The 24825-nt window shown below is 54.3% G+C and overlaps 1 protein-coding gene across 1 annotated transcript in view; it reads right to left on the reverse strand.

The window, feature by feature from the left end:
* The window catches only part of ASB2 (ankyrin repeat and SOCS box containing 2), a 30692-nt gene extending 13939 nt beyond the window's left edge, over nucleotides 1-16753 (reverse strand). The window contains exons 1-5 of the mRNA XM_058567951.1: nucleotides 16548-16753; nucleotides 8351-8449; nucleotides 4994-5160; nucleotides 3966-4121; nucleotides 1372-1617 (exon numbers count right to left, since the gene is read on the reverse strand). Coding sequence (XP_058423934.1) covers nucleotides 1372-1617; nucleotides 3966-4121; nucleotides 4994-5160; nucleotides 8351-8449; nucleotides 16548-16753 — 874 coding nt within the window. The remainder of the gene's footprint in view (nucleotides 1-1371; nucleotides 1618-3965; nucleotides 4122-4993; nucleotides 5161-8350; nucleotides 8450-16547) is intronic.
* Between the last annotated feature and the right edge of the window lie 8072 nt (nucleotides 16754-24825).

The following is a 24825-nucleotide window of genomic DNA, read 5'->3' on the forward strand; positions in this document are numbered from 1 at the left end:
AGCCACCTGCTCACACAAGAAAAATATTTGGATTTGAAAATGGACTTGGCTCACAAAGGGAGCAGACCCTGACTCAGAGTGTCGGCAGGAGAGCCGGGCGGAGGTTCAGAGTCAGCCGTTCCCCTCGCCCGCTGAGCACCCTCCCTCCGCCCAGCCTCCTGGCCTGGGCTCCCGGGACCCTGCCTGGGCCTCTTTGTTCTCAAGCTGTCAGTCCAGACCTGTCCCCGGCTGCAAGGAGGTGCCTTGGGTCTATTTTCCCAACGGCTCAGGCACATGCTGAGTAAGTGGATGCTTATCTGGGTGAAGCCCCATGGTGGTAACTCTCGAGGCCTGGGGTGGTGTGGCCGAGCGCAAAGAGCATGCAGTTGAGTCAGATGGACACGGTCAGAATCCAGGCTCCAACTGCGACCAGTCGTTTAACCTCTCTGAACCTCAGTCTCCTCATCTACAAAATGGGATGAGGGCACCACCGACCTTCTACGACTATGGAGAAAACCCCATTGGCCTATTCTGTGTTCATGCTTAGCACAGTGTCTGTCACATAGCAGGTCCTCAACAAATTATTCCAACTCAGCCCCAAGGTCTGGCTTACCTCTGGCCTCCTTGTTGCTAGAGATGGAGGGTCACTTCCGCGGAGAGAGAGAGGAAATCAAAAGTGTTCTTGGGGGAGATCAGAATATAATGCTCTTTAACCAAAAGAACATCTGCCATTGTCTCGGGGTCTTCCGTTACTGGGACATCGTAATGTAGGCAAATCTTTGTCCCGTTAAGAGAACAAAGATTTTTCACAGGCAAAGAGTGCACAGACCAGGGTTCAAATGCCAGCCCTGCCACTAATTTTCTTTGTGACCTTAGACAAACCACTTTCCCATCCTGGTCCTTGGTTTCATCACCTGCAAAATGAGGAGGTGACCCAAACATTGTCTGAGGTTCCTTCTGGCCCTAAAGTGTGACATGATGGGAAGAGAAGTGGTTGGGGTGTCAAGAGACCAAGATCTGGCTAGTTCTACCGCTAATGTGCTATGTGACTATAAATAAGTCACTTCCACTTTCTGGGCCTCAGATTCCTCATTTGTAAAACAAGGATGTTGGGCTAGATTAGAGACGGCAAATATGTGGCACATGTGCCACTCCCCCCAGGTTTGTGCCTAACTGCAGGCATCACTTGTAGATCTCAGCATGTTTCCCACTGAGCCTAGACACAGCCTCAGAATCCTTCTCAACACAGTACTCCAGCAAGATACTATTAACTCAATCAGAGCATGTCCACAAGATGACACCTAAACTTGCCTTCCCTTAGAGCTGATCTCTGAGGTCCTTCCCAGCTGAGCCCCTTGGGGGCTCCAGGACCCAGGGACCCTAAGCACTCACCATGCTTGGCCAGGAACCTCAGGGCCTCCAGCTGCCCACTCTGGGCAGCCACGAACAAAGGGGTGATGCCGTAGGCGTTCTTGGATTCCACCTTGGCGCCTCCGCTCACCAGGATCTCCACGACCGCCAGGTCGTTGCGAGAAACGGACTCGTGCAGCGCCGTCCAGCCTCGGTTGCAGCGGTGGTTGGTGTCCGCTTTGTACTGCACCAGAATCCTCACGGCATCCACGTTCTTGTGCTCGCAGGCTGTGCCCGGGGAGAAGCAAGACGGTCAGCGGGGCCCCTGGCAGGACCCGGCCAGCCAAGACTTCATTGGTCCATTCACCCATTTGTTCATCAGCCATTCATTCAACAAATACCCACTGGGTCTGTACTAAGCTCCAGTCCCTGCATTAAACCTCGGATATATGCTAAAAGGAATAGTAATACCCATATTCACATGCTGTTTGCTGATGTGTATATAGCACTGGTCCTGTGCCGGAGACTCTGTTCTAAGCCCTGTACAGGATTAACTAATTTAATTCTCCCAACTACCCTTAAAGGATGGTGTGTTAGGCACAGAGAAGTTAAGTGACTTGCCCAAGGTCACACAGAAGTAAGTGGCAGAACTGGGATTCAAGCCCAGGTAGTCAGGTCCAGAGTCTCTGTCCCTGGAATGTTCCAGGATGCCCCTAACTCGTCTTCCTTTCCAGTGTTGCCTGCTTCAGTCCTCCCCATTGCCAGGGCTGGAAGAGGAGGACAGGGTCATATTCCCCCTCAACCTCCCTCCTCAAGGCTGCTCCCTTAAATTGGGGTAGAATTTATCTTCTGAGTACAGCTCGTCAAGTCTTTCTCAATCTGCTCAAAGCTTGCTTTTTTTTTTTTTTGTGAGGAAGATCAGCCCTGAGCTAACATCCGTGATAATCCTCCTCTTTTTTTGCTGAGGAAGACGGAATCTGAGCTAACATCTATTGCCAATCCTCCTCCTTTTTCCTTTCCCAAAGCCCCGGTAGATAGCTGTATGTCATAGCTGCACATCCTTCTAGTTGCTGTATGTGGGACGCGGCCTCAGCATGGCCAGAGAAGCGGCGCGTCAGTGTGCGCCTGGGGTTCCGAACCCGGGCCACCAGTAGCGGAGCGCGCGCTCTTAACCGCTAAGCCATGGGGCCGGCCCTCAAACCTCGCTTTTAAGCCTCCTCTCTCTAGACCCTAAATGCACCCTTGGCTCTGGCCAGAGTTTTCACCAGGGAGGCTGGGCACTTGTCCAAATTAATCACCCCTGGAAGCTTCTCCGAGCCAGTTGGGGGCGGGGGGGGTGAGAAGGAAGAGGGGGCTGCCTGTAGGGTTTCAAATAGGACCCCAGGTGAAGCGCCCCACCTCTTGAAGACTTGGTTGCCTAGCCTGTGAAATGGGGGTAATGAAACCCTCCTGAGAGGATACCGTGGGAGGAGAGTGAGGTAGTGCATGGAAGGCTCCAGCACAGGGCTTAGCACACAGTAGGAGCACATACAGGTCCAGGGCCCACGCTTTGGCTGTGAGGCACCCAGCATCCTGGGAACTCTCTCTGGGACAGCCGAGGCTCCAGGTGACGGCTCTGGTGCCCAGGTGGACATGGGTTCTGGGAGACACTTCCACCGTGAGCCTGCAGTGGACCTAGTTACCAGCTACCTGGTTCCTGCTTCCCACGGAATGTTCCAGGTGCTGCATACAGACACATGGGAAATCGGGGATTTCTGTTGTTTTTCATAGTGTAAAGCCCTATCATTTTTGCAAGACCCAAGGCTGGTTGCTTAAGCATGTGGGCATGAACTAGACGCTTTATAATGTGGTGGTCAGAGTGTGGTGCTGGCATCCGGCCACCCCAGAGTTTAAATCCCATCTCTGTCCCTGGCTGGGTGTGTGATCCTGGTACCTCATTCAGTCTCTGTGCCTCAGGCCCTCATCAGTAAAATGGGGGTACTAGCAGGCCTACCTCACATGTAGATGGATATGGGGGTAAACAAAAGAGCAGAGCCTGGCACAGAGTAAGCGCTCAACAAATGCTGTTGTAATTATTCAGATTGTGACTCTGGGCACTGCTAGTGTGGCCAGGGTATGTCCTTGATGACGTATTGAGTAAGCCAGGCATTTTTATTTTTCTTAAACATCCCAGAAGTGCAAATTCTCTCTCATGCCTCTTTGCCTTTGCCTGTGCTGTTCCCCTTGCTTGTCCAGCTGGTAAATTCCTCCTGTTCAGGCTCAGCTCAGGCACCCCATCCTATGGGTACCCTCCCCTACGTCAGGGCCCCTCCGCTGTGCTCCCAGGTGCCTTGGGCCAACCACGAGCTGACTGTCACGTTGTCTGTGAGTTGATGCCCACCGCACTGGGAAAGCACGTGGGCCGGGAACGTATCTTTTCATGTCTGAGTCCCCAGTGCTCCTCAGCATGCCAGGCCCATGGCAGGATTTGGAGGATGTTGACTGAATATGTGCACAAATGAATGATTCAATTACATAAGATACACATTCAAAGAAGGTCGCCCTCTTCAAAGTAGACCCCTTCAGGGTTATGCCCTATGGGAGCAATGCTCCTGATTGCCCACCTAGTTCCCGGACCCCCCCAGCAGGGGCCTCACCTTTGTAGAGCGGTGTCTCTCTAGACTTGTTAGAGATATCGGGCTCAGCCCCAGCCTCAAGCAGGGATTGAAGGCAGTCCAGGTGTCCCCTGCACGTTGCCAGGTAAAGGGCCGTCTCCTCCTGCAGGGTGCGCTGGTCGATGACTGCTGGGTATGCTGGGGAGAACAGACCAGGAAATTCACGAAGGATGAAGATACCCATCTCCCCTCGCAACACAGTGGGGGTCCCCATTTCCTCCCCATCCCAAGGACAGACATGTGTGGCATCCTCCTAAATTTACCATCCAGACTACCTTCATCCTCTTGGCCCTGGACTCAGTCACTTTTACAGGGCTGGTTCAGCTTCCTGGTCATATTAATCCAGCTCAGATGTCACCTCCTCTGGGAAGCCCTCCCTGGATGAGCCCCCTCCTTCTCTGAATGACCCTGTCCTTCTCTTACACTCCCACCAGCCGCTGCTGGGAGCTCAGTGTCATGCAGCTGTGTCTGTCCTGGAGTGATGGTGGGCTGTCTGCGGTCCATGCTGCTTGAGGGCAGAGGTAACTCCTGCCTGTAGGTGGTACCCATCCACTTATGGCTTGGGGGAAAGCCGAGACTCAGAGAGGAAGCGCGATTCGCCCAGGGTCCCACAGCTGTGAGGGATGGCCTTGGCGGGGCACAGGCACAGCTGCAGTATTTTCCACACCAAATCAGCCCCTGGAACATTCTGGAACAAGCTGGCAGTGGCTCTCCCAAAAGTCAGCCCACCCTCATTCCTTTTCTAGGAATTAGGCTCTCCTGTCCTGGGAGGCCTGGAGAGGAGGCAGCAGGGGATGGGGGGTCGGGGTGGGGGTGTTGGGGGTGGGATGGGGACAAGTAATTTCTCCTCTCCCAACTTGGTGACTGTAACGCTGCAAGGAGGGTGACCCCCTCGCCTTGCCCCCTCGCCCAGGTTGTTGTGGGGCGAAGAACATGAAGCTGTAGAAGGAAGGAGCCCTTGCCCCTGAGTCCCGTCCCCACTCTGGCCGCCCCCAGAGCCCGCCCCTCACCTCGCTGCAGGAGCTTCAGACAGCCCAGCTGGCCGTAGTAGGCCGCCTCGTGCAGCGGCAGCCAGCCGTCCTTGTTGGGCTCTGCGAGGTTCTTCCCCTCCTTGATCATAGCCTTCAAGGCCTCGTCATCGCCATCCTTGATGGCCTTCAGCACGGGGTCCACGGGCCTGTGAGAGCAAGGGCCGGGTCAGTCCCCAGGCAGGGCAGAGGCAGAGAGGCAGAGCCCTGCAGCCTCTCTCCCAGAGGGAATGAATTCAGGGCCTGCCCGGGGCCAGGAGAGGGGCGGGCTGTGGGCTCGCTCGGTCCTGCTCGTCCCTGCTGGTCTGGGGCCGGTGCTCAGCCCCTGCAGCCGGCGTCCTCCTCAACCAGGAGAATAATCCTTCCTAACCCTCATGGGGGTGCCCGGGAACTCTGCCCCAACCTCAGCCCTGACCTTGGCCCCCCCAGCTCCCAGCTCCATCATGGCTTCCTCAGCCTGCCTGCCCAGGTCAGCCTCTCCCTGCCTCCGGCCACACGCCCTCACACAACCACAGCCCTTTATGTCTTTGGATGATTATTTCACCCTCTCTGTCTCCCCCACCGGACTAGGAGCTCCAAGAAGACGGGACGGTGTCTTTTTTGCCCCTCATGATTTGATTCCCAGGGCCCAGCTCAGTGGCTGGTCCATAATAGGTGCTTAATAAATATTTACTGCATGAAAGAAAGAGAGAGAGAGAGAAAGAAAGGGAGGGAGAGGGAGGAAGGAAGGAGGAAAGGAAGGAAGGAAGGAGGGAGGGAGGAAGGAAAGAAGGACTCAGAACCGAGGAACCCCAACAATTATTTCACTCCTTTATCTCTTCTATTTACAAAAGACAGCCTCTTCCCTATAAGAATTTTGCTTGTTCCTTTGGGAATTTTATCTATATGTTGTTCGAAACACTCTTTGCAATGGCCTCCTTTGAGCGTTTGGAGCATGTATTGGCCCATAAGGTAAGTGTAGGGGCTCTGGATCAAGCCTTGCCAGTGCTCCACCCCCCTGTGAGCCCCCCGGACCTGGGGCATTTCCACGTCTTTATCCCCAAGTCCAGCACCATGTAGGGAAACTCGACAAGAAACAGGTTGAAACATGGCAAGCTCATTCACTTCCGTAGGTGGAAACTGAGGGTCTCTTTTAGACAGAGCTTCTTGGTGGCTGAAAGAGAATTAGAGGACCCCTCCATCCCTGTGGCGTTCAGTGGCTGCATCAAATGTTACACCAAGACCATTTCTACCAAGAGGAGTCGGGCATACAGTGCCAGCCTCCGAAGGGATGGATAACCAACCCATGGGAGGTTTCAGCGATAATTAACACCTTCCCTGAGCACGGTGCCCCCAGCATTTACAAAGTCCTCCACCCTCGGGCCCTCTGGCACTTCGGGCAGCTCTGAGACGAAGGCACAGACCTCAGAGGGGACTCTTTACAGTGAGCATCTCTCTGGGCTCCTCCCAACCCCCATCCTTGCTCCTGACCCTTGTCCTCACCCCCAGAACTTTTAGCTGCTGAAAGACTGAAGTACTTGAAGGACTAATAAATTTGAAGCCATTACAATTTAAAACTTCTGAATTTCAAAAAGACTTCAGGGCTAATGGGAATGCTAACCTCTTCTCCTGGCTCATTAAAGCCATTCCTTTGCTCATTCATTCATTCATTCATTCCCTGAGCCCTCTTCCCTCCATCCCTGGAGAGTCAGTGAGGACCAGGACTGCTGTGACTCCAGATCCACTCCTGGGGATGGTTCTGCGTAAATGGTCCCATTTCCCAGATGGAGAAGGTGGGACTGGAGGCAGGCCTTGTCCCCAGGGCCCTCACCTGTGTCAGGGGCCAGGATAGGCCCTGAGGGTGTACAGAGCCAGCCCCTTTACCCTCCTGCTGCTTCCTCCAGCGTGAGCGGCACTTCCTCCTGACTTGCAGCCTCCCTGGTTATTAATAGCTGCAGAGTGCAAATGCCGGTTAAGTTAACAGACCCGGCAAGCACGATGGGTAACTGACCAGATAAGCCCTGAGGTGCCCATCAACGCCATCACTGCCACCTGATGCGTTCCTCTTATGAGCGGCCAGAGCAGCCCCCATTGGCGTCAGGAAAAGCCCCAGCGGGGTATGTGTCCCGTCTTTCCTGGAAGGTCTCCCGCGGGGCCCCAGCTGAAGTGGAAGGGAGGAGGGCTTGGGGGAGAAACACAGGGAGGGCTCCTGTGGCCGTGGGGGGTGGGCAGTGTCATGAGAACACTCGCAGGACCCGCCGCCCAGCGTGGGTCTCATCCAGCTGCAGCGTAAAGACCCTGGGGCTCTCAGGCGCACACTCTGACGGCTTCTTCAGGGGCTCAGCCAAAGTCCCCACCCCGAGGGTAGGGGAGGTTGCTAGGGGTGTCAGGCCATCGGAGACTAAGGAGCTGGACAGGACCCTGGAAGCCACTCTGTTTTCTCTCCAACCTCCTCTCACAGAGAAGGGAGACTCAGAGAGGGACAGCGACTCACAAGCAGTCACACAGGAAGAGGCAGTGGTGCCCAGACCAGAACCTGGGGCTTTCTTTTCCAGGCTGTCAAAAGCCCCCCCCACAGCACCAAGGAAATGAGGGCAGCAGGGTCTGAAAAGGGCTGGAGGGAGAAACAAAACGTTGCCCAGTTGCCTCCTCCCCTCTCTGCCACATAACTGAGCAAGGAATAGGGGTTCCAGCGATGGGGCCCCTCTTTTGCCTTTAGCTGCTTCTAGGGTCAGTACAGTGGAGCAGAGAAGAGAACAGCATAGAGCAATTTTCCAAGGACGCACCCATCCCAGCACCCTGGTGCCAGGCAAACAGAACCCCCCCTGCCACTCGGATTATTTCAGGATTTAGCACCTGGCACTGAACAAATAAAGGCAACAAAGCAAAACGAAACCTGTGGGTGTGGGCGGTGTGGATGTGCTCAGATATACCCCCGGTGATGGCGTGGGGGAAACTGAGACAAACAGAGGTGTGGCTGAGTCCTCGGCTTTGGCTCTGAGCCCCTCGGGGCTTCTGAGGTCTTAGGGCTGTCTCCCCGATCTCCCTCTTGCTGGGTCCCCAGATTCTGAGCCCCTCGGGGATCCTCCAGCACACAGCATTCTGGGGGCATTGACGGGTTAATCGCCAGCACAGCCTGGCTGGTAGTTCCTTGGGGACCAGAGTCTGTGACCACCAAGCCCAGTTCAGCAGGAGCGGCTGGGCTCAGGGAGACACACCTGAGAGGGGCGTGCCTGGGAGGTCCCTCCAGAGTGTCCTCCCTCCTGGGGGCTGTGGGTCTGCTTCCCACTCCCCACCCCCACCAACCAGTTGGGAAAGTGAGCTTGGATGGTCTCAGGGGCCAGGCTGGGGGTCACTTACGCCAGCTGGGAGGCCTTGCCGCGGTTGTATTTCTTCATGACCTCTTGGAACAGGCCCCTGGGGGCCGAGGCCGGCGGGCTCTCCGGCGGCACAGTGGACCTGGAGGGTGCAGGGCAGGAGTGAAAGAGGGAAAAATACTCTGCATATGAGAAGCGGGTCATGGCCAGAGGCAGAAAAGAGGATGGAGGGAGAGCCAGAGGGCGAGACTGACAGACAGACACAGGGCTCTGAACCAAAGCAGATGGCTGGGTCCTCTCTGTGTGCTGGACACAGCTGCTGTGTCTCCGGATTATTTTTGGCCCTTGGAGGAAGCCCTGGGAGATTTAAATGACCATATAAGACAACAATGAGGTTAACCTCACCCCCACTCCTGCGGGCCCCCGTCCCCAGCCAACCACGCGGGAGGCAGATATGAAGCAAGGTGACATTCTTCACCCAGGAGGATGTGAGAAGTGGTCAGGTTCCAGGATGAAAGGGGTTCATTCTCGGGGCTCCCACAGGGATGGAGAAGAGATTCGTGGGGGTGGGGGGACAGGGCAGCACAGCTGGGAAGCCAAGCCAGGTCTGTGCCCCCACCCCCACCTCGCTGGCTCCTCATTAGAGAGTCCTTCCACCCCAGGGTCAAAGAGTATAGAGTTTACAGCAAAAGGATGCGTGAGGAAGGTCGCTGGGGCCAGGGCTTGGAGTTAGACCGACGCGGGTTCAAATCCAGGCTCAGACACTTCCTGGCTGTGTGACCTTGGGTAGGTTGAACTTCTCTGGGCTTTAGTTTTCCGAACAGCCCAGTATCAGAGGGCTGGTGAGGCCTGAGTGAGTGAACGGTGTGAAATGCTTAGTGGAGGGCCAGGCACAGGGAGGGCTTGACACGTGTCCACCGTTTATTTTACCACTATTCCGCCTCTCTGAGCCTCAGTTTCCCTACCTCGTTGGGCTGTTATGAGGATGAGAGGGGTGAAAGGGGGTGTAGTGGCCACTCCACAAGTCTGGATTGGTTGGGGTCGTAGTGAGAGCGGGACATGGGGTTCATGCCAGCCCCACAGGTCAGGCCCTGGTGCCATGGACACCCCAGCAGGCCAGGTCTGGTCTCCTGTGCCCCTCTGGGGCGTGCCCAGCGGGATTGGGGAGGACATTGCTACTGATTCCCAGCACCCCGTGGGGCATGGAAGTGATGGAACTGTGACCCTGGGAAGGACCCACCCTCTCCAGGACAGGCCAGAAGCTACAGGTCCGTAGATACCCGCAGCAAGGCCAGGGCCTGGTGGGAGGGGCAAGTGGGCAGAGAGAGAAGGGAAGGACAGCTGACATCTCGAGGGGGCTCCAGGCCAGCCCCCTTCCTCCTTCTCTTCTTTGTCAGCATCTTCCACCTTCCTTCGCTCCCTCCCACTTGTCACTGCCTACCTTCTGAGCGCCCACTAGGTCGAGCTCGGCGCCACAACAAGCCCCATTCGTCAGTCCTCATTCATTAACCCTAGAGCGGGTGTCTACATTGCTGGGTTTTAGAGACGAGGACACTGAGGCTCTGAGAGGTGGCTCACTGCCCCCGGGTCACACGTGGCCGCGGCAGGTAAGCGAGCGGAGCAGAGTCGGACTCGGTCTGTCTGCGGAGCTCCTGACAGGCACTCCCTCCTCCAGAGGCTTGGTCTCCTCCCGCATCTTCATCCTCTCCCCAGCTCCAAGGCCTCCATCCTGACAGGTCCTGCCGCTTCCAAGAAGCCCCTGCCCCTCCTTGTGCCTCAGTTTCCTCATTTGCAGCGTGAGCAGGCAGGACCAGAGGGGGATTTCCTCACTGCTGCTGTAGCCGTGGGGCCTCCGCTGAAGTGAACTCACGTGGAGACTCAGCGTGTCAAGCAGACCTGAGAGACCACATCCTGGGAGGAGGGCAGAGCCTGGCCCTGCCAAGGCCCCTCTCCTCGGCCCGGACAGCTGCTGGTTCAGTGTCATTATCTGCGCTTGCTCCTGGCCCTGGAAAGGGGAGAGTGCTGGGCAGGGTGGGCAGCAGCCTGGGGCCTCGGCGGTCCACTGCCCTGGGGTCTTGACAAAGCCTTGGGCTTCTGTCTCCCCACGGTCCTGGGGTCCTGGGCACCCTCATCATTGGTCCATATGCGACCTCTCATCGCTTACTGTTGTTAGAATGTTTTTAGCGAGGTAATAAGCGCCGGTAAAATCCCACACACCACCCTAAAACTAGGACCTGTCTCTGATGGCATAATCATACCAGCGACAAGGGGACAGTGGGGCTGGTGGGGTGGCAGCGAGATGGCGACGATGACATCCCCTCACAACTGTGCAGGGCATTGCTCATGTCCATCCTCCCCGCCACCTGGATGGAGGCAGGGGATGTGTGGTTCGCACTTTGCAGAGGACGAAACAGACAGACGAGTTCCACGCAACGAGAACTTCCCAGCTCCTGCTCGCTGCCGCACCCTGAACGAGAGCCTGGGGATGCGGATCAGTAGGACACTTCTCTTTGTTGATCCTCAAGATGTTCAGAGGCCAACGGGGTGGGAGACAAGGACACACACAACCACAGAGCCGCAGGGGAGAGGCTGAAAGAGAGGCGGGAGGACTCGTTCTGGGAGCCCCGAAATCGGGTGTGTTATCTTGGTTTTAGGGGCGGGCAGGGTGGGTGCTCAGAGCTGCGGGGTTGTGAGTCTCAAGCTGGAGGGGGAGCCAGGCCCCTGCCTGGATTCTGTGCTCTTGCGATCAGGCTGTAGGCCCCACTTCCCCTCGGGCCCAGAGCGGGGGAATTACCAGCAGAGAAAACCGCCAGGCCTGAGTCATCAGAAGTGAGAGGAGCCTGGCGGGATGTGGGCGCAGGTCATGCCCTGGAGGAGGCCCAGGTAGGGCCCCTGTCCTTTGTGTGGGCGGGCAGGTGGGGGTCAGGAGAGCATCCTTGTCACCCAGCTCCCGACAGCCCTCTCCTGGAGTCCAGCTGGTCCTGGCTTCAGACACGGGTCAGGCTGGGTGAGAGCGGGGAGCAGGGCTATGATGACAATACCTCCTAACTTCTCGGTGAGGCCTGTCTGAGTTAATAAGAAGCCCGGGCCAGCCCCAGGAAGGGTGTTAAATTGGGCTGGACCTGGCTGAACGCAGGTGGCAAGCGGACATCTTACTAGGGGAGGGAGCTAACAAATCAAGAGGCTCCCCCATGCCCACTGCCGGGCCTGGGTCCTGTATGTGCTCTCTCGTCTGGTCCTCACACCAACCCCACGTCAAGCACAGGTGTCATGAGTACAGGGCCTGGCACACAGTAGGCGCTGGGTAAATTTAAATGAATGAAACAAATGAAACAAAACAAAACAAACAAATGAAGGAGTGATATCCCGTATGGTATTCTTGGTGTTGTGTGGTTTCACACCAAGACCTCAGATTCCTGGAGAACCAGCCCCCTCCCTCTTGGGTGGAGAGAGGAGGGGCTCATACGGTACAGCCACCCCCACCCTCGTTCCCGCGGGGCTCCGGAGTCAGCCTCCCGCCCTGCGAGCTCTGTGTCTCCCTCACCCGCTGGCCAGTCCATCCTTTCTGGGCTGGCCAGAGAGGAATCACACGTGGAGGAGAACACGAACTCCAAGCTGCAGCAACTTCTGCCTTCTCCTCCATCGCTGAGAAGTGTTGGGCGCCAGCTATGTGCCAAGACTTGTGTTAGGCACGTGGCACAAAGCATCTCATCTCAGCCTCTAGTCCACTTTGTGAAGGAGATGTAATCAGCTCCCTTTTGCAGATGAGGAAACTGCAAAGAGGTTCGCTTCCTCTAGCCTGCTTGGTGAACTCCTATTCATCCTGCAAAGCCCACTCCTTGACTAAGTAAATCGATACTTTTTGTGTCCCTCTGAAACTAAGCAGGTCTCTTTGCTGTGCCCTTCCTATTGGGCCATTATGTACCTGGGCCTTTACCCACATTAGACTTCGAGCTTGGGGAGAGCAAAGACCAGGCCTGATTGACATCATAAATGCACAGTAAGTGTGGGTAGGTTGATTTGAATTGTTTGCTGCTGTGCACACATCGGCCCAAGCAAGTTCCTGCTTCATGCTTTCTTCCTTTGTCTTCTTAGAAATGTAACCTTAAATAGAATGCAGAAGTTCAAAGACTGTGAAGACCCAGCTTCCTGGATCCACTCCAGCTGGCCATCACATAACCTTGGGGCCCCTGTTGCATGAGTGCATGGACGCTACTTCTCCGTGGGCCGGGAAGTTGGATCTGCGTTTTAGGGAGCCCTCAGTGGGCCAACGCTTGGCAGAGGATCCTCAGGCATGTTTCAAACATCATCCCTTACGTTGTGGTGGGAGAGAAGCCAATGGGAAAATGGCTTTAAGAGGGAACACTATCTTTTCTGTGGGATGCTGATCTGGCTTTCGTTTCGAGGATCCCAAAGACTCAATTGACCTGTATGTCCACAGTCACCATTTTGGTCACAAGATGATAACAATAAATTATGTTCCTAGAGAATGTTATTGGTTTTGAAGTGCATTTATTTGCCTAAAAACATTCGCTGGGCACCTACAATTGCCGGGCCCTGAGGATACAAAGGTGAGCAATATCTGCTCCCTGACCCCAAGGAGGTCACACAGTGCAGTTGGGGACTCTCTCAGGAGGCCAGGTAATGCCTTTCTAGGGTGACAAGACAGCTTGGCTATGAGGCAGAGGCAGTCGTGACGTGGGCACTCAGGGAGGAGGTGGGGGAGGTCAATTCACGCTGCAGGATGTGGGTGGGGAAGGCTCCAACACCTACCTCATCTCATCTGCTTTTCATAAGAACACCGCACGGTGGGCTGGGCACGTTTCTGTTATTGCCATTTTAGGGATAAGGCTCTTGGGGCTCAGAAAGGTTAAGTAACTTGCCTAAGGTCACACAGCCAGTAAGTGACAGAGGAAGGATTCGAACCTCCAAACCCACTTCTCTTTCCACTCTCCTCTGCTGCCTCTTCGCTCATTCCTTTATTCACCCATTCATTCGCTCACAGACAGCTACTGGGTGTTGCCATGGGTCAGGCACTGTGTGCTAGACACGAGGCTTCACAGGAGGGAAGATGGTGAGGCCCCTGCCCTCAAGGAGGTCACAGGTTAATGGCAGAAACAAATACATAGAAATTGTAAGTCGTAGTCAGGGTGGTGAAGCAAACAGCCCAGAGAGGGATAAGAGGGGCGACCTACTTGACCTGGGAGGGTGGTCAGGCAGGGTTTGCTGCAGAGGTGACAGTTCATCTGAGACCTGAAGGATGAGAAGGAGCCAACCATGTGGGACCTCTGGGGACATGTGTGACATCCTGTTCCTACACCTGCTCTGAGTCTATTTGGATGGAAACTGTGACATTCAGGGATAGAAGCAAACAAGGACTCTGTCGGGTCCTGCACGTACTGTGATGCCCTGTCTGGTGTCAGGCACAAGCCTGTGTGTCTCATGTCTCTGGGGACCCTGAGTCTCTGTGGGTGGGAGGCGGGTGTAGTGAGACCGACCCCACTTCAAGGTGGAGGAGGGAGAGGAAACAGAAGAGGCTTTTGCAGAATCGGCAGAGCTGGTGACACGTCTGAACTTCAGATCAGGCCAGACTGTGGTTCAGTTCCTGGTCCTACTGTGCGCATGTTTTGTCATATGTAAAGCGGGCACAGAAATATCCAGCTTGTGTGGCTTTCGTAAGGATCACTGAATGGCTGTGTGCCAGGCACGTGGGAAGCACTCAGTGTGCATTCAGGGCAGGAGGAGGAGAATTACGTTAAAAGTCAGAGTAATGGGGGCCCGCCCGGTGGTGCACCGGTTAAGTGTGTGCACTCTGCTTTGGAGGCCCGGGGTTCGCAGGTTTGGATCCCAGGTGCGCACCAACGCACCACCTGTCAAGCCATGCTGTGGCGGCGTCTCACATAAAGTAGAGGAAGATGGGCACAGGTGTTAGCCCAGGGCCAATCTTCCTCAGCAAAAAGAGGAGGACTGGCATCAGATGTTAGCTCAGGGCTAGTCCTCCTCACACAAGCACACACAAAAATCAGAGTAAAGGGATTTACTTCCCCAGCAGGGCCCAAGCCCAGCCTCCTTCCAGAGACAAAGGGGCAGAACCAAACCTAGGAGGTTTGAGGTCACATCAAGGGTGAGATGAAGGCCGAATCCTTCTCCCCTACATTACTTGTGCCTGGATCTTAGGTGAGGGCCACTTGACCTTGGCTAAGTCATTTCACTTCTCTGTGAGAGGTTTTTTTCCTCCCCAAAGCCCCTAGTACATAGTTGTATATCCTAGTTGTACGTCCTTCTAGTTCTTCTATGTGGGACACCGCCTCAGCCTGGCTCGATGAGCGGTGAGTAGGCCCACACCCAGGATCTGAACCCGCAAGCCCCAGGCCACCAAAGCGGAAAGTGTGAACTTAACCGCTGCGCCACCGGGCCAGCCCCTCTGTGAGAGCTTTTTTTTTAGGAGACTGGGTGAACGTTTATGTCCCACAGTGGGTCTCTGCTTCCCTACCCTCTAGAGGAAGGAGGGGGTCAGGACCCAACCTCAAGAGCCCCTTCAGTTCTAAGGATGTTAAGTGTCCCTGGGACACCTGGGTGGGGCCCCCATGCTGGGGAGAAGGCTGCAGACGCCCCGGGACGTGCCGGCTTGTGCTGCAGGCCCAGTAGGTGGGAGGGTGCTCTCTCTCTATCTGATGCCCTACTGAGAAAGGGGAACCTGTGGTCTGACTCTGGCTGAACTGGCCAGAACAGGAACCAAGGCCTCCGAGAGCACCCCCATGAGGAGTCCTCGGCTCTGGGCTCCTGTTTTTCTGGTTGGGTCGCAGAATGGGGCGTCCTCTGGGGCAGCTCAGTAACCTGGAGCCTCACACTCCCTCCAGCTGCCCGAGGAGGCTGCCTGCCTTCCCCTTTAGAAGGAGCTCCTCAGGGCTGGGCCTCCCAGGCCTTTGCCCAGCCTGCCCGGCAGAGGTGGTCCAGCCTCAGTAAGGGCCAAAGTCACCTGGGAAGCGCCCTGGTAGGTTTCATCAGGGCTGAGACGGACTGTCACCCACCTTCATCCCTGTCAACTGGGACTGGACATTGGAAAAAGTCTATTTATTGTTGCTGCTGTTGTTACTATTATTATTATTAGAGAAGGAAGCTGAGATTCAGAGAGGTTAAGTGACTTGCCCAAGGTCACACAGGGAGTCAGCTGGCTGCTGGAGACAATGAGATTTGAGGCCCATGCCCCAAGGTAACACCAACACAACTGTCACAGCAATTCCCAAGCCCCTTCCACCAACCCCAAAATACACACTTGACTTGGACTCACTGGTGAGCAGAAACATTTTTAAAATGTGTATATTTCTTTTCTAAAAGCATTTTAAGATCCAAGACCTAATTACCTCTCTGGCTCCACCTCCTACAGAGAAGGTGTCCTCTAGGTCTGTGCTGTCCAGTACGGCAGCCACTGGCCACATATGGCTAGTGAGCCCTTGAGATGTGGCTAGTCTGAATGGAGAGGCGCTGTGAGTGCAAAATACACAGTGGATTCCAAAGCCTTGACATGTAAAAAAGAATGTGAAAATCTCCTTCACAATTTTTATATCGGTGATGTGTGGAAATGATAATATTTTAGACACAAATTAATTTCCCCTCTTCCTCTTTACTTTGTAATGTGGCTACTAGGATGTTCACAGCTGCATAAGTGTCGCCGCAGTTGTGGCTCACGCCGTATTTCTATTGGCGCGACGTGGTGCTGCTCTAGATGGTCCTGCATCTGGGATGGTCATGCTGAGATGGGGGAGCCAGAACAAGGAGGCAGGATGGCTCTGCTGGGTAGCTGTCGTTTGCTTCTCAGATGTGTTGTCCCAGAGAGGCTGCATAGACGGGGTTGGAAGCTCTGGTCAGACTCAGAACATTGGTTTTACTGTATTCAAACATTGAGTCAGCTGTGCAGGCCAAGCCACGGGCTTTGGACCCAGATAGTTCCAATCTCTGCAACACCATCTACTAGCTGTGTGACCTTGAACTAGTTACTCAGCCCTGAGCTTCAGTTTCCTCATCTGTAAAATGGGAATATAGCATAGAGCCTCCTAGAAGGTCCTTAACAGGATTAGCACACAGCACTTGGCACCATCAGAGCTCAGTACGTTCAGATAACAAATGTAAGTCATTAAGGTGTTAAAGTGCAGCCTAGAGATCACGATAATTTGGCCTTGGATTAACAGTGTTTGGGATCTGCACCTGATGGATGACCCAGCTGGTTTCTCCTCGCTCACCTGGTCCATGGGTAGAAATGGGCAGGTTGGCGATTGGCACGTGTGGACACAGTGGCTTCAGCAGTGGCAGGGCCCCGAGTCTTGTCATCCAGGCTCTGCTCGATGGCCATCTGGACCAGCTCATCCTCACTCAGGCTGCTGTACAGGCTGTACTCCTCGTGCCCAATGGTACGCTGTCCGCCCCGAGCACGGATCTCAGTGGCCATCCTCCTCCACTTCTCAGCCCAGCCTCCAGGAGAGACACTCAGAGGGGAGGAGGAAACTGCAAATCAGAAAACCCTGTGAGGAGACCAAAACCATCCTGGTCACTAACAGTTTTGCAACATAGCTATGTTTACCCACGGGGAAGGCTGTGCTCTCTTCTGGCAATCACGCAATCATTTTTTATCCATTTATTTTGTCATATGATCAAGTCAACCACCCATTCATCTACATATCCATCCACCCATCCACTCATCTATTCACCAGTCCACCCACCTATCTAACCATCCATCCAACCAGCCACCCATCTGTCCATTTATTCATCCTCCCATGCATCCGTCTGTCTATCCAGCCACTCATATATCCATCCACCCTCCCATCTGTCCACTTATCCATCCATTTATCCAACTATCTAATCATCCATCCATTCAACCATCCACGCTCCTAGCCAGCCACTCACGTATCTATCATCTAACCATCCACCCATTCCTCCATTATCCATCCTCTGATCTATCTGCCCATCTATGCTTCCATTTATCCACCCATCCTCCCATCCATCCATCTATACATTTATCTATCCAACAAACCATCCACAATTCATTTTTCCAATCCACACGGCCTATCTATACGTGTATGCATGCATCATTAAATGAGAGATTATTTATTGAGCACCTATTTTGTGTCAGGCACTCTTCCAAGCGCTATGATACAACAATGATCCCAACAGACAAAAATCTCTGCCCTCCTGGAGCTTACACAATGGTGCTTACATTCCTCCCTTCTAATTATCCGACAACATCCCATCTGTCCCGGCACTTCTCCATTTCTCTGCACTGTCCTAGGGCTGAGAATACTAGAGATGAATCGGACACAGGCCCGCTACTTAAGATTGCATGACCTAGTTAAAATCAATTATTAAAATAATTTGCCATGTTAATTCCAGGGACTCTCTTCTGGAAAAAAAAAAAAAATGCCTCAAGGAGAAACGGACTTTGGTTGAATCAACTGCTCTTAGGAAATCAACTAAGCCTGATTTTCTTTTCCTCAACTAAGCTGACACATGATGTGACTATAGGTCAATGGTTCTTAGCCCTGGCTGAACATTACAATCATATGAGGTCTTTTTAAAAATATCCAAAATGTGGGTCTGGCCCAGTGGTGTAGTGGTCAAGTTTGCATGCTCCACTTTGGTGGCCCAGGGTTTGCAGGTTCGGATCCTGGGTGCGGACCTATGCACCACTCATCAAGCCATGCTGTGGCGGCGTCCCATATACAGTAGAGGAAGATGGGCACGGATGTTAGCCCAGGGTCAGTCTTCCTCAGCAAAAAGAGGAGGATTGGCAACAGATGTTAGCTTAGGGCTAATCTTCCTCACCAAAAAATATATATATATATCCAAAATGTCAGTGCTATAATTTGGTTTGTTCGGCAAATATTCACCCCTTCCCCCTGGAGGCAGAGTGCCCCGCCCCCTTACTCACTGAGATTAGACTTGGCCTTGTGACTTGCTCCGGCCGGTAACTGTTGGTGGACATGACAAAGCAGCCACTTGACATGGGCTTGTGCAGTGGGGCTGGCTTTCCCGTCATCGCCAGAGCAGAGCTCCTCCTGCAGCCACTGCCCTTTAGCTGCACCCCGGAGTAAACCCCCCTGGGGCAGTTCACAGAGTCCAGCTTGCACAGAGGAGCCCCACCCGGCAGGGCCTGCAGCCCGAAGCTGAGCAGAGCAGCCTGGGCTGGCCTCGATTAGCCTGTCTGCAGTCTTGCAGACCCAAAGCACAAGAGTAGATGGTTATTTGGGGTGCTTTTTATGTAGCATTCCTGTGGCTCTAGTTAACTGATACCCCAAAGATTCGGCCAAGTACTTCACAAAGAGGACATCCAAATGGCCAATAACCAAATGGAAGGGCGCTTAACTTCGTAAGTGTCCGGGGGAAATTCAAATTAAGACCCCCACGCAATACCACTATACACCCACCAGAACGGCTCAAGTGAAAAAGACGGGAACTAGAAAGAGCTGGGGAGGATGCGAGCGATCAGACTGCTCAGCACCGTTGGTAGGAGTGTGAAACGGTAAAACCGCTTTGGAAAATGAATGGCATTCGCTAAAGCTAACATGCACATGCCCTGTGACCCAAGCGCCCACCCTTAGCTCTACGCCCAAAAGAATTGTGTACATATGCTCACCAAAGGGTAAGTTCAAGAATCATAACGGCGCCATTCATGGTAAACCCAAACGGACACTCCTCAATGTCTCTCGTGGATGACTACGTTGTGGTGTATTCACGGGATGATTAGCATGCTCTAGTGAAAGTGACAAACAGCCACTACACACAACAGGATGCATGTCACCAACCACAGTGAGCAGGTCAGATAATGAGGAACATGTATACTCAATTCCATTTATACAAAGTTCAAGAACAGGCAAAACTAAACTGTGCTGATAGAAGTCAGAACAGTGGTTCCCTTTGAGGGGAGACAGGAGGGAGATTCCAGGGAGCCGGTCATGCTGTGCTTCTCTTTTTGGTGAGGAAGCTTGGCCCTGAGCTAACATCCGTTGCCAATCTTCCTCTTTTTGCTCAGCAAGATTGGTCCTGAGCTAACATCTGTGCCCACCTTCCTCTATTTTGTATATGGGATGCCTCCACAGCGTGGCTTGATAAGCAGTGCGTCGGTCTGTGCCCAGGATCCGAACCGGCAAACCCTGGGCCAGCAAAGCGGAGCATGCGATCTTAACCGCCACACCACTGGGCTGGTCCCCATGCTGTGTTTCTTGAACTAAGTCGTTACACGGCTGGTTGGTTCCCTTTGTGAGACTCCCAGGAGCTGCTCAAGTTTGGCTTGTAGACTTCTCTGTGAGCACCTATACTGCAAACATAGCTACTTAAAAAGTGTATAAAATCAGCTCTAAACAGTATCAGTGTTTGGGCCCCACCTCTGACCAATTAAGTCAGGATCTCTGGGAGTGGGGCCGGTATCATACTTCTCTGAAGAGCCCCCCAGGTGGTCGGGAACCACCACTTTGGAGAATGACCAGCCATAAAGTACAAATAGAGGCGGGACAGCCATGGGGGGAGGGGATGAGGGGTGGCACCTGACACCGAGCTCTTGGTAGATATTCTTTTTTCCAATTCCTGTTACCACCCTAAGAGTAACAACTGTTGCTCTATGAAGCCCTAGCAAATAGCAAAGGAGAGTTGTTACCATTAAACAAATGTGTATGTTTTCCTTTAGCAAATACCATCAATTTACCAAATACCACAGTGGTTTTGCCCTTCGAAATCTAGTCTTCGCCCTCCCTTCACCCTCTTCCTTTACACACCTGACTTCCAGGTAAGGCGGGGACACACGTTTCCCCCAACCCGCCTGCGGTTCCCACTCCAGTGCCCTTGCTTGGGCTGTGCCTGACACATCTCCCTCCCTCCTGCACTCTTAGAACTCCTTCTCATCCCTCAAGGCCCAGAGCAAGTGCTTCCTCTTCCGGGAAGCCTACCCAGATTCTTCTAAGAAGTGTTTCGATGCTAGAACTTCTCCCTCTGGGCTGTGGTCAGTAGTCCATGTGTGGACATGACCCAAGATCCTCTTCACCAAGGCCAGTGTCTTATGCAAAGAGAATGCCCAGTTAAAGTCAACTGCACTGGTGGCCAAATGTCTCCATATGGTAGGGTGTGGCAGACCCTCTTGATGGCCCACCCAACAGCCATTTCCCCCATCTTCTCTGCCAGCAGAACCTGGCTTTGTTCAGGCAACAGTGTGCTCTCTCCCATGGTCAGTTGGGACAATCTTATCCCTTGGCCAGTGACTAGTTTAGGAGTGGACATATAGCGTAGTTTTGTCCGAAGAGACATAAAGGAAATTCTGCTGGGGTCTCCTAAGAAGGACTTTCCCTTTCCTAATAAAAGAGAAAGCAGTGAAGAAGTGACTCTGTGCCCACACTCCTGCTTTGTGCTTGGAGGACTTGATGCTTGGAGCAGCAGCAGCCATCTTGTAACCATGAGGGGGACAGTGTTGATACAATGAGTTTGACAGAGTGAATGATAGGTCTTCTGGGTCCTTCATTATATTGTTGAGCGGCCGAACCAATGCTGGGTCTGCCCACCAGGGCCTGCTTGTTAAGTAAAGACTGAAGATCCTTATGGTTTGAGTCATTGTTAGTGGGGTTTTCTGTTATATGCAGTCAAAATCATATTAACACATGGTTCTCAGGCCTGGCAGAGAGTCTTGAAAACATGTCCCCCCAAGACCATGAGCTCACAGTCTCCAGGGGTGAGGCCCAGGCACTGCTGTGTTGAAGGCTTCCCCGGCGATGTGAGTGTGTAGCCGGGTTGAGAACCACTGCCCTAGATCAGTACTCTGGCGGCTGCTCTGTGTTCCACTTTAGGGAGGGGAAAGGGGCACTGTGACCTCAAAGTCATTTTGTGCCTGATGTTTGGGGTGTTATCATTATTATTATTTTTGCAGCAGCAGCAGTAGCACCAACCTCAGTTTTGTTTATTATGAAAAGAGCCCAAGGCTGGAAATCAAGAGACTTGGGTTCATGTCCCAACTCAGCCACAGCACCTCTTCTCCTCTCTTGGGCCCTGGGTTTTCCATCTGTTAAATGGCAGGATGGTCTAGAGCCCATCCCCTGGCCCTCCCGTCCTGGCAGGGGGTGCTGTGCAGCCGGTTGGTCCCCACCCAGCTGGCCCAGCCTGGCTTCCTGCCCCGTCCCTGCTTCCCTGTGGCTGAGGTCCCTGCAGGGTCTGGTGGGCCCAGGTCGGCCTTCGGGAGTGTGGGGGAAGGGCTCTGCCCAGTGAGGAGTGACCCCCTCCGCTTCTCCAGGGCCAAGATCTGACTCTACCCCCAACCTGGCACAAGGCAGGGCTCAGTGTATGTGGTGCTACGCTGACCGGAGTGCTGGTGCCCAGTGCCTGGCCCAGCATCGAGCTGCTGCTGTTTGAGGGCATCTGCTCCAGGCCAGCGGGTAAGGGGGAAGAGCACTGGACTGAGAGTCAGAGACCTGGATTATAGTCTCCATGCTGATGCTAGAGTGCTGTGTGACCTCAGCCAAGTCCCTATCCCTCTCTGCGCCTTAGTTTTCCCATTGCAAAAGGAGAGTTTTGGCTAGAAGATTTCCAAGGCTCTTTCAGTTCTAAAGCTTCCACAGCTCAATGAGACGTTTGATTTAGCTCTGTGCTATTGAAACTCAAACTCTCTGTCCCTGGGGGTCCCCTATGGCCACCTCAACAGGTCAGCCATATGTAAAAAGCTTAGCATTGGTCACAGGGGAATAGGGAACCAGGTGAAGTGGAAGGATCTCAGATCCGGATGTCAGGAACTCGAGGGTCTAATTTCAATTCTGCAACTTACTAGCTGTGTGACCTTGGTCAAGTCACTTCCCCTTCTGGGGCCTCGGTTCCTTTATCAGTAAAAATAGGAAGGAGACAACCCACTTCAACATTTGTAGGAGCAACACACTAGCTGGGGCACGTGTGGGCGGCTTGTAAGGGGTGGAGTAAGCTTTTGACGGGGATCCCTCCAGCCCCTCACCCCAAGGCAGCTGTTGGCCCCGCAGCCTGGCACGGGCGATCAGAGACGTGTGGACAGCTCCTGGCCACTGTGCCCCTTCCCTGCCCAGGCGCCTATGGGAGGCGAGGGCAGCCAGGTGACGGTTGCCTGGAACTGCCCCTCTCCTGCGGCTAACTCCACTCACCAGCCCTTCCCCACAGCTTGGACAGTGTCCAGAGACTTTTCCATTTGTCCCTTATGTCATGGCATTGCCCTGACAACCGCCCTCGAAGGTCAGAATGTTTTTTGTTGAATTAACTTATTAATTCTTCAACACCCTTGCTCCTTTGAAAAGGGCTTGATGCCCCTACGTGATTCTCCCATTTCACAGATGAGAAAGTTAGGGTTCAGGGAGGGAAAGGGGAGGGTTTGCTTCACACTCATGGGTTCTGAGCAGGCAGGGGCAATATTGCCGTCCCTGTCCAGCCCGGGCACCTGGCCAGCCCCTGCGCAGTGGGCACCACACCAGGCCCTAGGCCCACGCAGAGGAGGGTACACACAGATGGGCGAGGTGGGGGTTGACCTGGAAGGGACCTTGAGGGAGAGGGTCCCTGCCTTTGAGAGGGCGAGCTCCCACCACACACTGTGAGCCCGGACATCTCTTGCTTTTCCCACTGAGATCCACAGCCTTGGAGGGTCCTTGGGTAAGTTACTTGGCTCTAGAATCCTCACGTGAAAAATGGAGACTCTAGTAAGTACTGTTATTAAGGGCGTGGTGGTGGAATCGAGAGGGCTCAAGCGTGGACACCTCAGCACTGGGCCTGGCCGTTAGCAAGCGTGTGATCCCGGGCTGCCTCAGGAAAGGGTTCTCTGTCCCGGGGCCTAGGCAGTTATAGGCTGGGATGCCTGCCGGGACACTGGGGGCGTCTCCCCGGGGGCGGTCGGGGCTGCTCAGCCGTAGTGTAGGGGGCAGTTACGAAGAAGCCAGTGGGGTTGGCTTGACCAGGTTCAAACCACAGCTTTGCCAGCTGTTAGCTGTGTGACTTCCTAGAATCTCAATTTCTCCACCTATAAAACGGACAGAAAATGAATACGTATTTCATGGCAGAGTGAGGGTGGGGTTGGGGGGAGATTCTGGGCGATGCCCTGCCCCCTTTTCACTTCGGTTTCCCCTCATCGTCCTGCCGCCCAGTTTGATTTCTGAGGCCTCTGCCTGGGGCTGGGCCACCTCCCAGGCCTGAGTCCTGGAGAAAGGCCAGCAGTCTCCAGGGACCCTCTGGGAGGCTGATTGGGACAAAACATAGCCCTTTCCCAGGGAAGGTGGGAGTGCAGTGGGCCTTGCCTGGTCAAGCCAGGGGCCTGCAGAGGGAGCGGTGTTCGAGGGTGGCCAAGCCAAGGCCAGCTTGGAATAGGGGAGACAGGGCCACCCCTGGGGCCTCCAGGGGCTCCTCTTTTGCCTCCTTTGCAGTGCCCCAAATATTGGCTCCAGGGGAGCCGCCACCTCTCCCAGGCAGCATCTGTGAAATGCGGGTAACTGGCTGTGACATGGTTCCTTGAGTTAACACACGCAAAGCACTGAGAACAGTGCCTGGCCCACCATAGCCAGTGTTCTTCTAAAGTGGGCCTCAGTTTCTACATCTGTGAAATGGGCACAGAAACGTGGGCCCTTGCAGGCCTGTGGTGAGGATTAAATAACAGCATTTGGAAAGTGGTCCTTCTTCCTCCCGGTTCTTTCCCCTCCCCACAAATCCAGGCTCTCTGACAGCTAGGGTCTGCCTGGGAGCCAGCAGTGGGGGCGGGCTCCTGTGGATGGGGGAGATCTCTGAGGCTGTTCGGGGGGCTGAGGTCGGGGGGGGGTGGCTCCCTGATTGTCTTATCAGAAAACCAGGAGTGGGGGGGCAGGGCTGGGAAGGTCGGGGGCAAGAAGGAGGACTGGCAGCTGGCCTCCAGCACACCAGGCTCCCTTCAGCCGGGGACTTGGGTGGGGAGTGTGAGCCTGGACAAGCCGCTTCATCCTCCGATGAGTCAACACGGCCGCTCATCTGCCTTGCCTTCTCTGCCCCGTCACCTGGCTACTCATCCTTCCAGACACCGTTCATGCGTCTCCTCTACCGGGAAGCCTGCTGATCTGATGGCTGCAGCATCCTGAGCTGCCTCCAACGGCACCCCTCATCTCCCGTTGCTCTGACTGCCTGCTGTGGGCCTGTCTCCCTGTACAGTGCGGAAACTTCTGAAGAGCAGGACTGTGTCTTAACCCCAGGATAAACCCGAGGCCCGGTACACAGTAGATGTTTAACAAGTGCTGGATGGACAGGTGAATGAATGATAGGGTCAAACCTTGGAAGCACAGCTGTTACTGAGAAGATAACTGTGCGTGGTAGGTGGCGCAGCCGCTGGTCTCCGGCTGCCTGGGTTCAACCCCGGCTCTGCCACCTGCTGGCCGTGTGATGGGGAGCAGGCTACTGCCGCCCTTGGTGCCTCACTGCCCATCTGTAAAATGGAGGTAACAACGGCATCAGGCCCGTGGAGGTGCTGGCTGATGAAATGAGGTTATGCATATAAACGTGGAGAGGGCACCCGGCACATAGCCA

Source organism: Diceros bicornis, chromosome 24 (genome assembly GCF_020826845.1).
Source record: "Diceros bicornis minor isolate mBicDic1 chromosome 24, mDicBic1.mat.cur, whole genome shotgun sequence".
Taxonomy (NCBI): domain Eukaryota; kingdom Metazoa; phylum Chordata; class Mammalia; order Perissodactyla; family Rhinocerotidae; genus Diceros; species Diceros bicornis.